Source organism: Orbicella faveolata, unplaced genomic scaffold (assembly GCF_042242905.1).
Source record: "Orbicella faveolata isolate gen_17 unplaced genomic scaffold, um_ofav_v1 contig_24, whole genome shotgun sequence".
In the NCBI taxonomy this organism is placed as follows: Eukaryota; Metazoa; Cnidaria; class Anthozoa; order Scleractinia; family Merulinidae; genus Orbicella; species Orbicella faveolata.
This window is the reverse complement of record NW_028301552.1, coordinates 20,866,654-20,887,626: the sequence shown is the minus strand read 5'-3', so window position 1 is coordinate 20,887,626 and position 20,973 is coordinate 20,866,654. Positions and strand designations below refer to the sequence as shown.

The window sequence follows — 20,973 nt, the reverse complement described above, 5'->3', positions numbered from 1 at the left end:
CAGCGATTTCCCAGAAAAAAAAATAACAACAGGAGACGAATAAAAGCAGCTCAGTTTTTTCTACTCATATGATGCAATCGGTGTCAGCTAATCGAACACATGATCAGAACCTACTATGCGCATGGCCATGACATGTTATTTTTGGGAGCAATAATCATCACTCAGATTCCGAGAGGAAAGAGAAAGACCCGATACACCTTAACACGATCTCAAGACCTCATTAAGTCCATGTTTTACTCAAAATAAGAAACGATTTCAAGAACCGGCATCTGCAAGTAGAAAGGATACGAGTTTTAAATTCAGTTTCGTTTCCTCTGTTGTGCCCGTCTTGCAGAGTTCTCTTTTTTACGAGATAACCATGGCTCAAAAAAACTAGCATCAAGGAAATATTGCTTTAGTTACCTTGGTAAAGCCTAAGAATTGCGACGCAGAGAGCTAAAGTCCTGAGAATAATCTTTGTCATCGTAGTACTAAGGGCCAAGTTGCACTGGAGGGCAATTTCAGATTTGTTCTGGACAAATCAGACTTGAAATCGGCCAGTGACAAAAAATTTGTCCGGATGGCTATAGTCGCACTTGAGAACAAAATCTGTGAACAAACACCACGCCATGCTGTGAGCGCCTTGCGATTTCCCGCGACTCCCCGCGAAGCCGCCTTTACTCGCTGTTTACATCCACAAAATCGCGACACGAGGGATCTCAAAATATGTTACCACGAAGAATTCTCGCAGTGATTGTTTTCTTCTTTTTTCTGGTTCTTCAGCAGCAGGCAAATATCAATTTAATGATATGCTGCCTGTTATTTACGCATAATTTACGAGCACAAAATTTGCTATTGATACGATGTATTCGCCATCAACGGAAGCGTTATCGAAGACGAGCACCATATTAATTGACTCTTCCTCGTCCAGTCGAATCGTGGTTCGAAATCCATTACCTTGATCGAACAATACCAGGGGACTACTTTAGGAGGCTTTTACGAATGAACAGAGAAAGCTTCGATTTGTTGCTCAACGTAATTCGCAACCGGGTGACGAGACAGAATACAATACTGCGAAATTGTCTCACTCCTGAAAAGGTTCTTGCTTGTGGTTTGCTTCGCCTTGCACATGGAAATTCGTACGAAACCATAGGACCTGCGCTAAACTTCGGTAGAACTACAGCGATAGAGGCTTGTCAAGATGTGGTTGAGGCTCTTAATAAATTAAGGAAAGAGTACATCAAATTCCCAACAACAGTGGCTGAGACAATGAGATGTATAGAGACATTTACGGATAAATCACGACTTCCGAACATTGTTGGAACTATAGATGGGACCCATAACAAAATAATTTCTCCTAGAGACAGTGCTGTTGATTATTTTAGTCGAAATCAGCAACATGATGTTATAATTCAAGCCGTTGCTGACGGTAAGGGTTTATTCCTTTACTTTGCAGCAGGTTATCCGGGAAGTCTTCACGATGCTAGGGTATATCGAAACAGTTCTCTTTATCAAAGAGCAAGCAACGAAGATGTACTGAAAGAACCTGTTGAAAGAATCGGTATCACAGATATTCGTCCTTACCTGGTAGGAGACAGCGCATACCCTATTTCCCCCTGGCTTATGAAGCCTTATCCTGAAGCCACGCGTGACCCTAGCGAGATAACATTTAACAAGGAACTGTCATCTGCACGAGTAGCCATCGAATGCGCTTTTGGCCACCTCAAAAGTCGTTGGCGAATTCTACAAAAGCGGTTAGATAGCAGAATAACATTTTCGGTGAAGATTGCCGTTGCTTGTGCAGTGCTGCATAACTTTTGTATTAAAATTGGGGACGAATGGAATGATAATTTTTACGACGACGGTGATGACCGCAGAAACGAACAGAACAATGACTTCATGCAAGACGGGGAAGATATAAGAGAGTTGCTAAAAGACAGTCTCTGATTTTTTTCAAATTGATTTTAATTATTTCATCCTTAGACCTTGAACTTTTGCTGTATTTGATTTTTCACAAAGAAAATGGAAGAAAATGAACAATCAAATACTATGATATTGCATTGTAATTTGTGTTTGGCATTCATGTTGAATCATTAGAAACGATTTCCATCACAGCAATGAAATACCTGTTGTTCAGATTTCTAGAGAAAAGTGTATCATAGAGATAAATTATGTCTTAATAATAACAAATCAGTTAAAACTACTTTCATTTGTTTCCATAATTTCGTTTGAGCGATAAACATGAAAATGGTTGTCTCTCAATAGTCAAAAATAGTCTTGAATTGAAGTTCATTTCTCTTTCTCATTCTGTTGGTTGTCAAGGATTTTCACAATTGATCCCATAAACTGGCTCATTATGGTGAGCTGCTGCGTTTGCGTTTGTTGCAACGAATCCAAAAAGGTCGCTACTTTCTCCCCTTGCTGTCTCACATCCTTTAGAGCCATTTTCAGAGCTCATTATCAGGTGCTTTGCGTTTCGATGCTCGCTTCCCTTTCTTCGACGCTCGTCTCTTTTCAGCTGGAATTTCTGGCACACTGGGGCTGAATGAAGTATTAATCTCGCCATTATTATCACCAGATTCCGTAACAACTTCGGTGGCACTTTCGCCGCTGATTCCCGCTTCAGCTACATGATTGAAGGTTACTACGTCGCGGCATCCAAGGATTTTATCGACCTCATCGTAGTAGACGGATTTCCTGAGGCTTCCTCCTGTTTGGTTTTTGTTCCAATCTTTTGCATTCTTGTATCGTTCTATGATATAGTTCATTTTCCGAATGCATTTGTCGGCCGTCTTGCTGGTTCCGAGCGTTTTCGAAATCTTCTCGGCGATCCAAGCCCATGTTTTCCTTGACTCTCGACTTTCTAACTGTTCGTGCTTTTCAGCCCACAGTTGAACTAATAGCTTTTCCTCCTCTTTATCCCATCTATCCTGAGCCTTCTTGTCCTCGACTGACGAAGATCTACGGCGCGAAGAAGTTGAGGTTGATGCCGGCATTGAGCTGTCTTCACTGAACTGAGGGGATTTTGGCAACGAGTCAGTGCTTGTGGTTGAAGGAGATGGGCTGGGATTTCCTCGATCATTAAACATGTAAGGGCCTGGCAAAGGATAGATCCGTCCTGGTGGATATTGTGGAAATTCGTACGGGAAAAATTGGTCGCCCGCGCCGGGATTCATGTCGTTGCGAAATGGGAACGTGATTAATTTCACCGCGAAGTCTATCGCATAGAGACTCTGCTACATATCACCTGTCAAATCATTTCCGAATCAAAACACCCTCGCTTTTGTTTTCCAAGATTTGTCTCAATTTGTCCTGCTCCAGAGGTAGTCGACGGCATCTTTGAAGTTTGTCCGTCCGCGACCAAATTTTGTCCTTTGGAGAACAAACCGATCGCACTTGGTTTTTCATTGTGACGACGGATTTTTGACATAAGTAAACAGTTTTGTCCTCTAGTGCGACTTGGCCCTAAGAACAGTAATCTGTGCACTGTCTGCATCTTACGTAATCCCGCGTTCAATTTATTTCCCTTTCACATCACGTGCAATAAATTATAAATCACGTGTTAAGAAAGAAAATTAGCCAGTCACATTGCGTTATCGTCGGTTCGATATTGTCTAAGTAATGGATCGGGTAAAATCCCTTACTACTAATTTTTGAGTAAGTCTTGTAATAAATCCCTTATTGATCAAACTCGCCCTAGTTTGTACTACGTCATGGCCAAAAGTTCATATTCTCCCACTTATGGACGCGTTCGTAAAAATGTTAATATTGCGGTCCGCGAACATATGGCAAAACGCTCTTATGGCTCGCCCAACCGGAAATTCCGGGAAAAAGTGTTACTTCTCAGAACTGTCTCCTAAGAGGTTCCGTTTTTTTTTTTTTTTCAGGGATTCGCCCAAATGGAAAATTCTCGGAAAAAAATGTTACTTCTCCGAACTGTCCTTTAGAGGTTCCGTTTTCTTTCAGGTGTTCGCCCAACTGAAAAATTCCCGGGAACAAAAAAATGTTACTTGTCCGAACTGTCTTTTAAGAGGTTTCCTTTTATATCGGCGAGTCTTTCCGCAGGGATGACTGGAAAGGCTTAAGCTATTTACCTGTAAAAACAAAGTTTTGCGAATTTCAGATTACCATAAAATTAAAGAGCCCCTTGAGGTAGAGGGTGGTTTTGTTACCGCTGAAAGGCCAATGTCGTGGTAATACGCACGTGCCACAGTTACGAGATCTGCGTAGCCTTTGTCTGATCGTAACATTTTTAGTTTGAACACTGAGATTTTACAAGACGGTTTGAATTGGAAGCAGATTTGCCTTGATATAACATAGTTTATAATGGCAATTGAATTGAGTGGAGAGCAATTTGGTCTGAAATCACAAGTATGATTTCAGACCAAAATTGTACGACACGAAGTTCAATTGCCACTTTACTAAATCCATTTTGAAATCGCACCATTTTATCGATTAGCCGGTTTGTTAAAAATAGCGGAACCGGAGACGCCTTTACATCTCATTTATATCATGCAAACCGAAAGACTTAGATGTCATGTGACGAAAACTCATTCGAGTATAACAAAGGAACAAGCAGTTCTGAAGTCAAAACGAAAACAGTCTACTTCAAAGTTCTAAAAGTTCAATTCTCGTCGCCTGAAACAATGATGGAAGGCCTTCCTTTCTTCTGTGCTTGTAGCGGAGACTTCTCGTTGTCTTTGGAGAAGGAATTAATGGTAGAGCCTTTGTAATAGACCTCTTTAGCTTCGCGGTCACGTGGTCTACATTGGGTAAACAAAACATTCAAGATGGCGGGCGCTAATGAACTTTCTGTGGTAGCGTGGACAAAATCGTTGCGAGATCTCGCTAAAGTGTCCGCGATTACAATAGTAAATCATCTAAAAGGATGTGGATAAAAAGAAATTGGAGAAAAAGGTTGTAAATTCTTTACAGAAAATTACATTCATGATGTATTCGTGAAAGAAGAAGACAGTCGATCGAGGACTTGTTATGTCAAAGGCCGTTGTTTCCGAAGCCAGAAGAAGAGCGAAGCTCCTCATACCGTAAAATTGAAGATTGCTGCAGACAGAGAAGATAAAGGAAATGTGGAAGAAGCAGAATGCTCATGCAAAGCGGGGTAAATATAACTCGAAGTTCCACCACAATTACAATATAATTATCACGCTGGTGTAGGCCGTGACTTTAGGTCACATTCCACAGGTCAGGATTACAGGTCACACGTACACATCGAATACTAACCCGAAAAGTGTTTCGTCGATTTAAAACCGTCGATAGTTAACTGGGCTTTTTGAACCTGCCGTAATTTTTTTTTTTTTTTTTTTTATCAAAAATACAAAGATTTGTGTTTTGTTTTGGACGCGGTAAAATTTTCATTAAATTTTATCCAGATTTTGAAAGCTCTAATTATTTTTTTTTTTTTTTTTTTTTATTATTATTATTATTATTACTATTATTATTATTTAAAGTAACACGTCTTAACAAATTACACGTATCACAAATTACAAAAAATTACAATAACAAAGTACTCTGGCATGGCTACTCCGATACTACAATGTACATTACTTATTTACATCAGGTGTTACTTACATTAGGAAAACGAATAACATAAAATAATTAATTAATTCTGACAGCACACATTAGCTACAATTAAATTAAACAGGATAAAAAAGCAAGAAACAGAAATAAAAAGAGAAAGAAAAAAAAAACAATAAAAGGAAAGGAAAACTTAAAATTACAAAATAAGCAAAAAAGCAAACAAACAACTCGTAGCGCGGGGAAGGGGGAGGAGGAACGATTTCTAATCTTGATTTAATACAATTAAAAGTAACTTAGTCTATAAAGTTTGTGACGAGCATTGTTACGTTACGAGTACTTTTTCGGTGTTAATTTACAAATTTTCAACTTTGTATTTATAGTTGATTCTAGCAATAAATTCGGGTAGTACAAGTGAACTGTTGTTTAGTTTACTTATATACACATAGAAATTCATAAAAAGGAGGGTGTAATTGAATTTTCTCACTAGCTCCATATATGTTGGGTGTTTAAAGGTGGCGAAAAGCGTTTCTTTTGTATCTGGCTTAAAGTTTGAACCATTCTGAGTGTTAAACCAATTGATGACTTTGCATGTGAAGGTTTTTGTAAATTCGCAGTCGATAAAGGTGTGATTTATGGAGTCTGGCTCACCACAGTAGATGCAGTCACTGTCTGTATTTATCCCATATCTGAAGAGTTCTTTCTTTGTAATGACAATTCTATGGATAAGTTTGAATTGAAATTCTTTCAACTTATTTTCTTTGCATGTTTTTGAAGCCATTTTAAAGACATCTGTCCAATTCTCTGTGTCTATTGAAATATCTCTTTTCCATCTTTCCGGGCCAGTATGAGGTGATTGGTGTTTCTTAACAAGAAGTAGGCGGTAATAGTCTCTTGCCTTATACGTTTCAAAATTGATTTGATTAGTTTCGTTCAGTAAAAAAGATTTCCAGTTTTCTCTATAATTAAAGATCGAGTTTTGCCCTAGGACTCGCGCTCTGTTCTTCAAGCTCACAGGAATTGCACTCAAGATTTGATAGAACTGGAGAAAATTTGTGTTACAATGATATTTAGCATGAAATTCTTGAAAAGTTAGGTATTGACCGTTTTCATTAAAAAGCTGTTGGATCGTGTGGATACCCTTGACAAACCATTCCCTTATAAATAGCGGTTTTCCATCAACTAAGATTTCTTTGTTATTAAAGAGAATGGTTTCGGTTCCTTGATCATAATTGTACAGAGTCTTGATTTCATCAAATGCAATAAGTATGTCTCTGTAGAATGTTGGAATGTGCCTTAAATATTTGACATCGTAGTTACATCGAAGCAGGAAATTGAGACCTCCGTGTTTGTTAAAAAAATAGTCCGGTACTACTTTCCAATTGCAGTTATCTCTAAAGAGAAGTCTTTTGATCCATGCAAGTCTGAGCGATTTTATCGTAAGTTCGATGTCAACCATCCGTAAGCCTCCCGAGGAAAGGTCTTGGTACATACTAGTCCGTTTTATTTTGTCCTTCTTATTTTTCCAAAGGAAACGAAACATTTTATCTTTTACCATTGGCACTATTTCCTTAGGGACGTTAACATTTGAAATTGAGTATATTAAGTTAGATAACCCCAAAGATTTAATTATCAGTACTTTTCCATAAAGTGTTAATCCTCTCGATTTCCAAATGTCTAAATTTGTCTGCAGTTTTTGTACTTTCAAATTAAAGTTCATCTGGTTATTGCCTTTTTCGTCATAGGAAATATAGATTCCTAGTAATTTTGTGGGAGTATTCATCCATTTCATCCCTAGTGGTTTGGTTCTATTATTCAACCATTTCCCTAACCAGAATGCTTTTGTTTTCTCTACGTTGAGCACTAATCCAGAGAAATTCCCAAAAGCACTCATAGTTTTCAGGGCTTGTTCAGCAGAAGCCACATCAGCACAAAATAAGTTGGTATCGTCTGCAAATTGGCTTAGTTTGATCTCTGAGCCAAAAATTCTGATTCCTTTTATGGTTGAGTTTTGTCTTATTTTGTTTGATAGTATTTCTGCTGTCAGGATAAACAGATATGGCGAGAGTGGGCATCCTTGTCTAACTCCTCTAGAGGGTTTAAACCAGTCCGTTGCAAAACCGTTGTTCAAAGCTGCGCTTTCTATGTCCATGTAGAAGATCTCGATCCATTTTCTTAAGCTATCACTGAAATTGAATTTTTTGAGAGCACTTTGAATACAAGACCATTCCAGTGAGTCAAAAGCTTTTTTAAAATCAACTGATATTAATATACCTGGAGTGTTGTTCACCTGAGTTTGCTCCATAATATCACTTATTAATCTTACATTTTCTCCAATATATTTTCCTTTTATGAAGCCCGTTTGGTCCGGATGTACGAGTTTTGAGAGCATTGGCTCAATTCGCCTTGCGATGGCTTTTGATGCAATTTTATAATCCACATTAAGTAAAGTGATTGGTCGCCAATTCTGTAAAAGCAATAATTCAGCGTCGTCTTTCGGTAAAAGCGTAATTATGCCTCTACGCTGAGAGACCGATAACCTCCCATGCTCGTATGCTCCATTCAGGCTTGCTAATAGATCTGCTCCTACAAGATCAAAGAAATGCTTATAAAATTCTACGGTAAAACCATCCTCGCCTGGTGATTTTCCGTTTTCAAAAGTCTCCAATGATTTTTTACATTCTCCATAAGTCAAAGGACCGTCTAAAGCATCTCTTTCTGCATCATCTAGTTTAGGAATTTCCATGCTTTCGGTAAACATTTCAAAGCTATCCTGTGCATCTGTTGTTTGAGAATTATACAAATTACTATAATATATTCGGATCATTGATAGAATTTGTGTTTCATCAGTAGTTGTTTCATCATTTTCCAATTTAATTTCGTTGATAGTTTTTCTATTATAGTTCCTTTTTTCTAAATTAAAAAAGTATTTTGTGGCTTTTTCGCCCTCTTCTACCCAGCGGCATTTAGATCTGAAGATTGCAGATTTACCTTTATTATTATATTGATGTTGGAGTTCTTTTTTGAGGTCATCATATTGTTTAAGGATTCCGTCAATGTTATCAAGGTTCTGGCTATTGCAGATTATTTTATCCAGCTCATCAAGTTGTTGTTTGATCTCCACTTCATGCTTACGAATCGCCTGTGCTTTTCCTTTAGAGAACGAAATGGTTGTGCTTCTTATTTCCATTTTAATCAGTTCCCAAAACAGCTGTTGGTCATTTACATAATTATATTTTTCGCGAAGCTGAGGATATAATTCTAGAATTTTGGTTGTGTATTCCTTGTCCTCTAATAGAGAATTATTGAATTTCCAAAAACCCGGTCCTCGAGGATTCTCGTTCGGCCACGACAATGATAATAATATCGTGTTGTGATCTGGTGCTATTGAGGTTTGGATGTCCACTTTTTTAACAAATTTTGTCAAGTGCTTGGATATTAAAAAGAAGTCTATCCTTGATTTCACGCCTAACGTTTTAGACCTGTAAGAGAACTTGTTAACATTCGGATAACGAGTTCTTTGTATGTCGACAAGGTCAAGGGTATCCATGGTGATATTTACCAAATTCCTATATGCTGTTGGCCTCCAAGGAGAACCACCTTTTTTGTCTTTTTTAGATAGCGTACAATTCCAATCACCTCCTACTATAAGAGTTGTAATTTCCGATTTGTCAATTAAGAGACAATTTAGTTCTTGAATGAAACTTACTTGTTGTGTGTGGTCGTTGGGCGCGTATATATTACAAAATGACAATTTTAGACCGTTGTAAGTGAGGTTGATTAAGATTATTCTACCGTCCGCGTCACTGGATGTGAAGGTCACTTTTTCTTTTACCGTTCGATTAATCAAGATACAAACACCTTTGCTATGAGAAGTCCCGTGAGAAAAGTAAATTTCACCTCCCCATTCATTTCTCCAAACGGCTTCGTCGCTTACTTTGGAAAACGTTTCTTGCAGAAAATAAAAATTGGCCTCCTGATCTTTCAAATACGTAAAAATGCTCCTTCTCTTAACCGTATCTCTGAGACCTCTCACATTCAATGAAATTACCGAACATTTGTGTAGGTGTAATTTATGCATTTAAGGATAGATTTTTGGAATAAAAAATTCGGTTCGCATTCCCCCTCGTATTAACGATTGTAAGCACCAAAACAAAACAAAACAAAACAAAAAAATTACCAATAATGAATTTAAAAAACAGACCTATTTTAGGAGTTCCTTCGCTTAGCAATCCAGTCCGTAGTCCCTTCTTTTATTTAGCAGTCCTTTGATATTAACACAGTTTAGAGATCGTCTAAGTCCTCTACGCAATAAATCCTTACCGGTGCTCCGCTCGGCGATGTCTTTACGAATATTTTTCCATCCATTGTCCAAGTGCTGGTAATCATGTTATCTTTCTTCATCTTGTTTGCTTTCCAGAAAAGCTCTCTTCGATAATTCGTAAGATTCTCGTTAATGAATATACGCTGGTCTTCTCGAGACGCGAAAGCATAGCTTGGAAATACGTCAGAGGTTTTCACGTTTTTAAGCTTGGTTCTCGCTTTGTAGAGAAGAGATTTTACTTTGTGGCTCACGAATTTGACAATTACGGCTTTAGTGGTTTTTCTTTTCAGTTTGTGTGATATTTCTATATCTTCCGGTTTGATATCGACGTTTATGGCTTCTCCAATACGGATAACAACTTCATCGGTTGATGTGTACGCGCCTTCAGGTACGCCCAAAATTTCCAACGAATTCTTACGAGAATATTGCTCCAGGTCGTCATATTTTTCTTCTAAGTTATTCATTTCTTCAATATGATCTTTTAGTTTCATTCTTGTGTGGTTAAGCTCGTTCCTCAACGTGTCATTTGCTTTCTCGGCTTTGGTAAGTTTCGTTTTAAGCTTCTCCGTTTCCCTTTGGTTGGCATTTAGGGCGGATTTCAGCTCTAGAATTTCTTGCTTCAGTTCTTGGTTTTCCCTGAGTATCGTTGCAACTGTAGTTTGTATTTCAACTAGCATCTCCTTGATGTCAATTAGGTTTGGTTCGGGCTGAGTGGCTGCAGCAGTTGGTACTTCGCCGACACTATCCGCCATATTGCATCGTTTCGAAACGTTATCTTCTTCTTCCAATGAACCTCTTTCTCCTCTTTTATGTTTCCCACTAGTCTTCTTCATTGAAATTGGCACTACATAGCATCACTCCAAGATGTGATTAAGGTCGAAAATACCAAGGAAATATTATAAAAGAAGGAAACTTAAGCTCCGCTCAGAAACCACGTCCAACCATGACGGGCTCACGCACGCTCTCCAAAAAGCTCTAATTATGCTTTCATTGAATCCAATGGTCAGTGTGCATGTTAGCAGGTGAAATGTTTTTTTTTGGTAAAATCTGTTTCCAACCTACATTAATCTGCCTTAACCTGTAGATAGCAATTTTAGCAATAATCTGAATTATATTGAAGTCCAATAAATTGTTTATAAATTATGTTCAGGTTGAAAGAAATCAGCTTAGGTTGGAAACAGATGTAACCCGAGAACCAATTTAACCTGCAACATATACAATCACGTTTCAATAACATATGGAAATCAATATTTTTGCATTGTTTACAGTGTGTAATTACTAATAGAGAGTTAAATTTTAGTCATATTTCCATGTGTATGTAAATGTATTGTATTGATGAGTTGCAATGTGACAAAATACAAATAACTTAATTGCAGGGTTGGAGGCCACTGTAACCATGTTTTTGCCTTGTTGTACCTGCTGAATCATTGGAGTATGTTGGGGATCACGGAGATCCCAGCAGATCAAACTTGTACAAGTGTGCCGCAGCAGTGGCACAAGCCACGAGGTGCCAGTATTGAACCAGAACCAGTAATGAAATGTACCTTTGCCAAAGCCTCATCTGACCAAGGTGGCAAGCGAAAACTGGCTCCAGTAACTTGTAAACTTTATGATGCAAGGGGTAAACATCTCAAGTTAAATGGGTGGAAGCAGCAAGATGTGATGGAAATGTGTCATTACCTTTCAAACGAAGAAAAACATTCCCCTTTTTCATACCTGATCAGTGATCAGGAATGTTCAACAGCTACACATACTGTTTTTGGGAATGTCCCTCTTGGTTCAACTTTAGGGTATCAACTGACTGATTCAAAGGAAACCAATACAACCTTTGCTTTTTATAAACCAAACAATTGTGTAACACTTCCAAGGGATCAGCAACCACAGGGGGTTTTGGTTTTTCCCAAGATTCCAATTTCTAGTGCATGCAGTCAGCCATTTATTCCTCCCAGTAGCTTTACACATACAATGTCGGATCCAACTTTGCAAAGAATTAGCATGAACATTGAACGAGCTTGGGACCTCCAGATCAACACTGTTAGTCAAGTTCAGGAGCCCACATGGTTGGAAGAACGTAAACTTCGACTAACGGCTTCAAATTTTGGGAAAGTACTTCATAGAAAAAAAGAGCCTACAGAGCCATTTCTTACAAGTATTTTTGAAGCAAAGGATCATTCAAATGTAGCATTAATTCGTCATGGAAAACAAAATGAAAAAGTAGTTAGATCTCACTATGCAAGAAAAATGCAGAAACACTTGGATAAGAACTTTACAGTATATGACAGTGGTCTTGTTGTTAACTCCACCCACCCCTACCTTGGTGCTATCCCAGAAAGTAAGGTGTTTGACCCAACTTCGGACCATCCCCTCGGATTACTAGAGATCAAGTGTCCCTACACTTGGAGGAATCACACCATGGAAGCAGCATGCGAGGATAGAAACTTCCCCTGCAGTATGGTTGATGGAGTCCCAAAGGTTAGAACTGATGATAAACAGGGTTATTATGCACAAATCCAGGGACAACTTGCCCTTAGTGGCTTAGCTTGACGTGACTTTGTAATATATCTATCAGGATCACGTAGTCTTTTTGTACAACGTATTAACTTTGATCCTACCTATTGGAACAATACACTGTTACCTAAATTAACCATGTTTTATTTTAAGCATTGCATTCCATTCTTGAGCAAAGAGAGGGCAACATCTGTTAATCCATGTGAACAGTCACTTTGCAACACCTACAGTGTATCCCATTGAGAGTAGTAACTGTTAATACTGCATCAACATTAATGCACCAATTGAGGCTCCTTTGAATGGAAAAGCAAGGAAACAAGTGTATTAGTTATTGTTGCAAACAAGTGCATTACTTAACTTTCCCTAGAAGCATTAGGTACAGGGTATTTAATGTATCTCACGTTTCTGTCACTGTTTTGTTTTGCAAGTAGATCTTGATTTTTAAGTTAGTCTTTGACTTCCTCAGCTAAAATAGGATCCATAAAGTTTGAGAGCAAACAGCACACTGTTCCAAAGTTGATTTATGGTTCCCAGTGAGCTGATTGGGAGTCTACTGTTGAAAATAAGAAAACGCCTGACCTTCCCAATGGCTCTTTCAACATGAATCCTGTGTTTAGCTATTGTTTGTGTTCTTATGACTTATGATTATGATTTTCATTAAATTGAGGTTTTTCTTTTAAAAATGGAGGAATGTTAAGTTGAAGTCCGATTTTCTGTAAGTCTCCTCCTATGTCAAACCCCTTGTCAGCCATTATGCTGTCACCTTCCAAGATTTCTGATACTTCCTTTTTTCTTGACAGTAAATCGAGAAATCCGCTCCTAAAAACTATCTGTTTGTCGGAAATGGACCCTGTGTATAGCTGTGAGACAAACATAAAGCCTCCCATGGAATTGACTCCTACCAGGGATTTCAATGTATTTGTAGATTTGTAGTTTGAATAACTCTGGGACTGAATAACAAGGGAGGATGGACACTGAATTTTTAATTCAGTGCAGTCAATTATAATAATGTTATTGGGATAATCTTCCTTGAACTTTTTGGGCATGTTTTCTAGGATGACGTTCCTGTGAGGCCAGATCTTCAGGGTGCCAAGTTGTATAAACAACAGATTTAACTATGTAATAAATGTATTTGATATTGTTGCTTCTGCGACATTAAATCTCATTGCTAAGTCAAGATTGGTTAGGCCTAAACGAAGCTTCATCATAACTAGTAAAAACTCGTCTTCCACAGATAGAACATGATCTCTTGAAGAACCATGATCAGCTTCTGGTTCCGAGCTCCCATCATCATCGCTTTGTGATTCTTGATCAGAGTCGAATAACAACGACTTATCAATTTTGCGCTCTTTGCTCGCCTTCGTGTTCCAGTATGTGATGTGCTTTCGATGACCACCAGGGAGAACAAACTCAAGTACCCTTCGAAACTTTTCATAACTGGAAAACCCAGTTAAATGGCTAAAATATTTCTTTTCATTACCTCTTCTGTGCACTAGATCTCTCAAAACACTCACCGAGAACCTATGCTCGCAAGGTATCTCAATGTTTGATTGAATGGAACGCGAGACAAAGTTCTCCCTACCAGTTTCGTCGTATTCTCCTTCACCCTCGGATGCCGTTTCCGTTAATTCCGATTAGAGCAAAAGATTCACCTCCTCGATCTTTCTTCGTTTTTCTGGTCCATGCCAAGATAGCTCTGCCATAGTTGAGTTGTTGTAGCAATCATAAGCACAACAGTAGTGCACCATTTTGAACGAAAATAAGCGAAATTACGTCGAAAGAAGAGAACGTATTCTAACTCCGCGGTCTCTCGCTGCAATTCCTTTGCAAACACGAATGTTTGTTTACCCAATGTAAGTCACGTGTTCACCCTATGACGTAACAGTCTAAAAGAGGTCCATTCTGCGATGGATTTCTTTTGAGTTGTGAAACTCGCTCCAGTGCACGACGCTCAGTGGATAGTTTTTCTCTTTCAAATACCGTTCAATGGCGCTCTGCATCATTTTAAGGGATTCCGGCTCGTTATCTTCTCCGTTTCTTTTTTTGACCTCGGCGTAGAATTTTATACTCAGGACCTTGTCAAGTTCTTGGGGCGCCATTTGTTTCAAGATATTTTCAAGATGGCGGGACTGGCTGTACTGGTATCAGCATCAGAAGACATTCATTCCCTGTTTTGTGGAGCGGGACGTATTTTGACTAGTTTATTCACAGCGACAGAGTTGAGCTCTTGTATTGCTTTGTTTGAAATTACCAGAAAACTGGAAACATCTACCTTCTTGAGATGGCTATGAATTTGTTGCTGTGTGGTTTTCGTTTGTTTATGTTTTGTTGGACGTGGTATCATACGGATCTGAGGCAGATTCGCCAAAATATTCGTCTAAATGGACACTAAAAGTTGTAAACTTCCCTTCAGGTAGGTCTTCAGCCTGAAGCAGCTCATAACCGCCATTCAGAAACTGCAATTAATTAAATACGTCATTTGTTTAAAACAACAACAACAACAACAACAACAACAAAGTTTTGGCAATAATAGTTGCAAAATTCGCCACACAATGGCTTTTTGTTTTTCCTTTTTTGCTGAAATTTTATTGGTTACCATAAACTAGCCTTGAAATCTAATTGGTTATTTTGTTTTAGTGTCCATCCTGATGCGCTGAGAAAAAGACTCAATTTAGAGCAAAAAATAGTGCGATTCGTGAACAAATAGCAACGCTGAGGGCCAATCAGATTGCAAGGATAACCGGTGATTTCAAAATGGATTTATTTAAGCAATAGACCACATTTTCTATGGGTTTATAGGGGTGATAACCCACGCGGGATGTTGGGAGAACACGAGAAAAGTTTGTAAATCACGAGCCGTTAGGCGAGTGATTTAAAAGCATTATTGTACACCTATACTGTTATATTGCACACACAATGTCGTTGGAGCGAAAATCTAGTTGGCCATTTCCGAGTTAGCTTCTGCCTCTGTTTCAAAACAAGTCTTAGTGTGAAACCTTTCTTTTGAAAATAGGTTTAATTTTCATGAAAATTAACCTGAAGGCGGAACTCATTTTCATATATAAACAGTTTTGCACGAAGACTCGTTTTGACACAGAGGCAAAAGGCAACTCGGAAATGGCCTACTGAAGGCTAAAATGCATCGCAATAACAATTTACGAGGGGATTCTGTGTAGGCCTGTCATTATCTTTTGTTTTCAGCAGTAGACAAATTGGGTGATTTTTAGCACTGAGGAAACGTAACAACTGCCATTTGAATCCGTAGTCGCTCGCTGCAGGCTCGTTGTGCAAATCATTTTAGACAACCGTAGTCATCAATTAATCAATCAGTCTATCTGTAAGTTTATAAATTAAATGTTTTTCTTCGTGAATAACTCATAAGATGATTATTACTTTTTATTAGTATATTTTTTTTTCTCCCGAGCTGCCAACAGATGCATTGCGTTTATATTATAGGAATTGTTGAATAAAAATGTTCAAGCCATAAAAGTAATTTAATTATGTAAGGAAATGAGACGGTTTGGAAATTTGAAATAATTCGCGTAAGAAAAACACTTCTCGTGCGTGAAACCCACGCACATGACTTTTGGAAAAGCCATCGATGGATGCAGTTATACACTCACCGTTGTTGTATACCAAATAGTCTTTAACTTGGGAGCACTTGTTCGACTCCAAACGTGAAAGATCAGTTCATCGCTTTGCCAAAAAAAGTTAACGACCCCGGGACTGACTGACTGACCGTCTGAGTGAAATATTTTTTCCAACTAACTGACCACGTTATCACTCTCGTTGAAAATGAGATTTGTTTCGTCGTGATCTTTGACGTGTGGTAAATACTCTCAAAGTGGTTATAATTTGTCTTTGAGGAAAGTTTTCATTATTGTCCGCGCAGTCTATCGAGGTAATTCACAAATTATTGTTTGCCTTTACAGTAATAATTTGACTATATTGTATGTTTCAATGCATCTCTTTAACAAATAGATTCCATGTACGTTGCCATGCTTCTGTTCTGTTATAGATCACAGATGCACACAGACTTTACTCCATGTTTTATGCTGACGACTCTCAACTTTATATCGCTATAAATCCCAATGATTATTCTCCTGCCCTAGACACTCTTCGAAACTGCATTGACGATGTTATAAATTGGAACACTCTAAACATGCTCCTATGCAACCCTGGTAAAACAGAGGTCATCCAATTTACTTCCCGTTTTGCACAACTTCCTGTTCTTAATTGTTTTTCATTTGGCAATACTACAATCGAACTGTCTGACAAAGTACGCAATTTGGGTGTCATATTAGACAAGGAACTGAGCCTAAAACAACACGTTAATGACATTTGTAAGAAGGCTATCCTGGCAATACGATCAATAAGCCGGATGAGGAAATATCTCTCACATGACAATCTCAAATGTATCGTGAACGCTTTTGTCATTTCACGCCTGGATTACTGCAACAGTATACTTTACGGCCTCCCCTAAGCTTGAGCATGATAAACTGCAACGAATTCAGAACATCGCGGCGCGACTGATTACTGGAACTAAGCGGAAAGAACATGGTACTCCCGCCCTCAAGGACCTGCACTGGCTTCCTGTCAAATCACGCATCGTATTTAAGATCCTACTATCAACCTACAAAGCCCTTAATGGTCTTTCACCAACCTACTTAACTTCTCCTTTTAACGCCTATAAACCAGCTCGTTCTATTCGATCATCTGGCCAACTACTCTTACAAGTTCCGGACGTCAAAACATGTACATACGGTCAAAGATCCCTTTGTTTTTACGCCACGAAACTTTGGAATGACCTACCTTTTTATATCAAACAGTCTGAGAGCATAGCGATTTTCAAAAAGAACCTTAAAACACTTCTTTTTTGTAATAGTTTTTAACCTAGTCATAGATTTTAATAATTGCATCTTTTAGTTAGGTTTTTATTCTTTTTAATCATATGCAATTGTAAGCGCATTGAGAATTCTAAATGCGCAATAAGAACCTATTTATTATTTATTATTATTATTATTATTATTATTAAAATGTTGTAAGAACAGAAAAGTGGCACACGAGGCGATAACATCGGAAAGCAAGGTTTTGTGTTTATTTTGACTGATTTTAAGAAGCGGTTTTGATGTTTCATTCCTGACATCAATCAGTGTGTCAACAATTATTTTGAGACTGAGAAAAGTTGAATTTTTTCAATAAATTTATCTCATAAACATTTTGTTTATTGGATTTGTTAAATTTGAGATAAAGAAATGGTTCTCGACTAACCAAGAACAATTTTGCGTTTGGTTTAGTCCACAGGCGGCCCAAGCTCACGATGTGAGGAGCTATTATTTATCTATTTTTTTAATCTTTATACGAACGTTCAGCGCGTGAAACGTGACATATTTACCGCCGACATCTACTATTACATAACCACCGAGTTTGGTTACGCGAAACGTGACCTTCGCCTTGCAGCATATGGTGGTGTTGTGTTACAACGGTTTGAATTTATAAAGGTTTGCATGGGGAAAAACGGTAATCGACATTATAGCTGAAATTTTGATATTTTTGCAATAAAAATGACTTACCTCAATGCCTTGTTGTCTTTTCTATTGTCATCTCGCTTCTCAGCTCGATCCGAAGCCTCTTAAGCGAGTTATCGCTTTTTGGTTTTCCTCTACTAAGAAAGAGTAACCAAAAAGCGATAACTCGCTTAAAAGGCTTCGGATCGAGCTGAGAAGCGAGATGGCAATAGAAAAGACAACAAGGCATTGAGGTAAGTCATTTTTATTGCAAAAATATCAAAATTTCAGCTATAATGTCGATTACCGTTTTTCCCCATACAAACCTTTATAAATTCAAACCGTTGTAACACAACACCACTATATGCTGCAAGGCGAAGGTCACGTTTCGCGTAACCAAACTCGGTGGTTATGTAATAGTAGATGTCGGCGGTAAACACGTCACGTTTCACGCGCTGAACGTTCGTATAAAGATTAAAAAAATAAATAAATAATAACTCCTCGCATTGTGAGCTTGGGCCGCCTGTGTTTAATCTCGCTCGACTGCCGACTGAGACTGCTCGAGTATTTTTTTCTGAGTCATCTTCTAAAAAAGAAACGGCTTTATCTTTCTCCTTCCTGTTAGACTATGCTTCTCGTACCTGTTCAATGCCTCGGCAAGACTTTTTTGTAGCTTATCTTTTGCCCAGTCATGTAAAACATTATCTAAATTCTCAAAACTTTCCGCCATTTAAAACACAGAGGGAAAATCTTTGTAATGATGACGTCAATCATGCGGCTGTCCTCTGATAGATCATAGGCGAGAACCAATCAAAATGCGAGAATAACTTGGGTTATTATGTAATATATACAGGCAAAAACTAACGATAGACAAATCCGACGTTTCGGCGACATCTTGGCGCCATTGTCAAGGGAAACTAATTAAATATGCGATTTCAAGAGTAACTAAGAGTTCAGAGTTTCTAATTTGCATAAGTTAGACAAAGACTTTAGCGCGAACTGAGTCTGATTGTACATTTAAACACGGTCGTAATTGTTTAATGAGTAACATCTCATTAATGAGACAATCAAACTTGTTGTGGCATTTTTTCAACACGCTAAAACAATTGGGAAGGTCATCCGGAATCCTGCCTGCGTGTCTATTATCATAGTGATTGCGTAGTGACGAGGTCTTGCTTCTATGTCCATCAACGCGTACGAACAGATGGCCACGGGTGTAACCGACATAACCAGCATCGCACTTGTCACACTTGAAGTTATACACAACGCATTGTTGATCAATGAGCTGAGGCTTAGGTTCGCTTGTCGGGAACTCCTGGGCAATCTTGCGGCTCGTAAACACCGGTTGAACACTAGTCTGCAGCTTCACACTGAGATCTTTCAACTGTGTCTTCACGATATTAGCAGACTCCTGGTCTTTAAAGGGTATGACAACCCGAGTAGTGTTTTCTGTCGTAGATCTGGACCGTAATGAGGGCTGGTCAGCGACCTTTAAATTTAGGAAGGTTTTGACAGTGGAGTCAACAAGGTGCTTGGGATATTTCAGTTTAGAGAAAACAGACTTCAGTCGTTCGCACTCCTCAGTGAAGTAGGACCATGACGAAGACAGGCGATGTGCGCGATCGAGCATAGTTGTCAATAGTCCGCGCTTGTACCTATTATCGACATGACTGTGGTAATGGAGAAGCAGACCACTGTTTGTTGGCTTCACAAACACTTTAGTTTCAATACGAGGCGCTCTGTTTAGGAGTTGAGTACCGAGAAAGGGAAGCATTCCATCATTTTCGACCTCCATAGTGAAGTTGATGGCGGGGTGAGCGTGGTTGAGGGTGTTAAGAAAGTCCCTAGCTGTAGACAAATCGGGCGTCACAGTGAATGTGTCGTCAACATATCGACGATAGTAAGGTGGCAGCTTGCCCTCAACATCTAATTTCTCTTCAGTAGACGACATGAATACGTTGGCTAGCAAGGGCCCAAGGGGGGACCCCATCGCTACTCCGTCGATCTGTTCATACAGGGATCCATTAAATTGGAAAAGCTGCCCCTTGGTGGCCACACCCAAAAGATCAATAAGGTCTTGCTTTGAAATGTTCAAATCATACTCGGAATTAAACCAGTTGTTTCTAAAGGCTCTGTCTGCGAGAATCGTAATGGTTTCATCCAAAGGGACTTTCTTAACACCCTCAACCACGCTCACCCCGCCATCAACTTCACTATGGAGGTCGAAAATGATGGAATGCTTCCCTTTCTCGGTACTCAACTCCTAAACAGAGCGCCTCGTATTGAAACTAAAGTGTTTGTGAAGCCAACAAACAGTGGTCTGCTTCTCCATTACCACAGTCATGTCGATAATAGGTACAAGCGCGGACTATTGACAACTATGCTCGATCGCGCACATCGCCTGTCTTCGTCATGGTCCTACTTCACTGAGGAGTGCGAACGACTGAAGTCTGTTTTCTCTAAACTGAAATATCCCAAGCACCTTGTTGACTCCACTGTCAAAACCTTCCTAAATTTAAAGGTCGCTGACCAGCCCTCATTACGGTCCAGATCTACGACAGAAAACACTACTCGGGTTGTCATACCCTTTAAAGACCAGGAGTCTGCTTATATCGTGAAGACACATTTGAAAGATCTCAGTGTGAAGCTGCAGACTAGTGTTCAACCGGTGTTTACGAGCCGCAAGATTGCCCAGGAGTTCCCGACAAGCGAACCTAAGCCTCAGCTCATTGATCAACAATGCATTGTGTATAACTTCAAGTGTGACCAGTGCGATGCTGGTTATGTCGGTTACACCCGTGGCCATCTGTTCGTACGCGTTGATGGACATAGAAGCAAGACCTCGTCACTACGCAATCACTATGATAATAGACACGCAGGCAGGATTCCGGATGACCTTCCCAATTGTTTTAGCGTGTTGAAAAAATGCCACAACAAGTTTGATTGTCTCATTAATGAGATGTTACTCATTAAACAATTACGACCGTGTATAAATGTACAATCAGACTCAGTTCGCGCTAAAGTCTTTGTCTAACTTATGCAAATTAGAAACTCTGAACTCTTAGTTACTCTTGAAATCGCATATTTAATTAGTTTCCCTTGACAATGGCGCCAAGATGT

At 38.9% G+C, this 20,973-nt stretch overlaps 1 protein-coding gene and 3 pseudogenes across 2 annotated transcripts; 1 reads left to right on the top strand and 3 right to left on the bottom strand.

The window, feature by feature from the left end:
* Positions 1–2,218: 2,218 nt before the first annotated feature.
* LOC110053637 (uncharacterized) lies at positions 2,219–3,362 on the bottom strand (annotated as a pseudogene).
* A 1,515-nt stretch (positions 3,363–4,877) lies between these two features.
* Positions 4,878–12,966, top strand: LOC149110850 (uncharacterized; annotated as a pseudogene). Its single transcript, XR_016207898.1, has 2 exons — positions 4,878–5,098; positions 11,215–12,966. The product of XR_016207898.1 is annotated as an uncharacterized LOC149110850 (transcript).
* LOC149110851 (uncharacterized) lies at positions 9,747–10,805 on the bottom strand. Its single transcript, XM_089291744.1, has one exon. It carries the CDS (start codon positions 10,669–10,671, stop codon positions 9,799–9,801), a length of 873 nt encoding a protein of 290 aa, XP_089147870.1. The 5' UTR covers positions 10,672–10,805; the 3' UTR covers positions 9,747–9,798.
* LOC149110849 (uncharacterized) lies at positions 12,475–14,849 on the bottom strand (annotated as a pseudogene).
* Between the last annotated feature and the right edge of the window lie 6,124 nt (positions 14,850–20,973).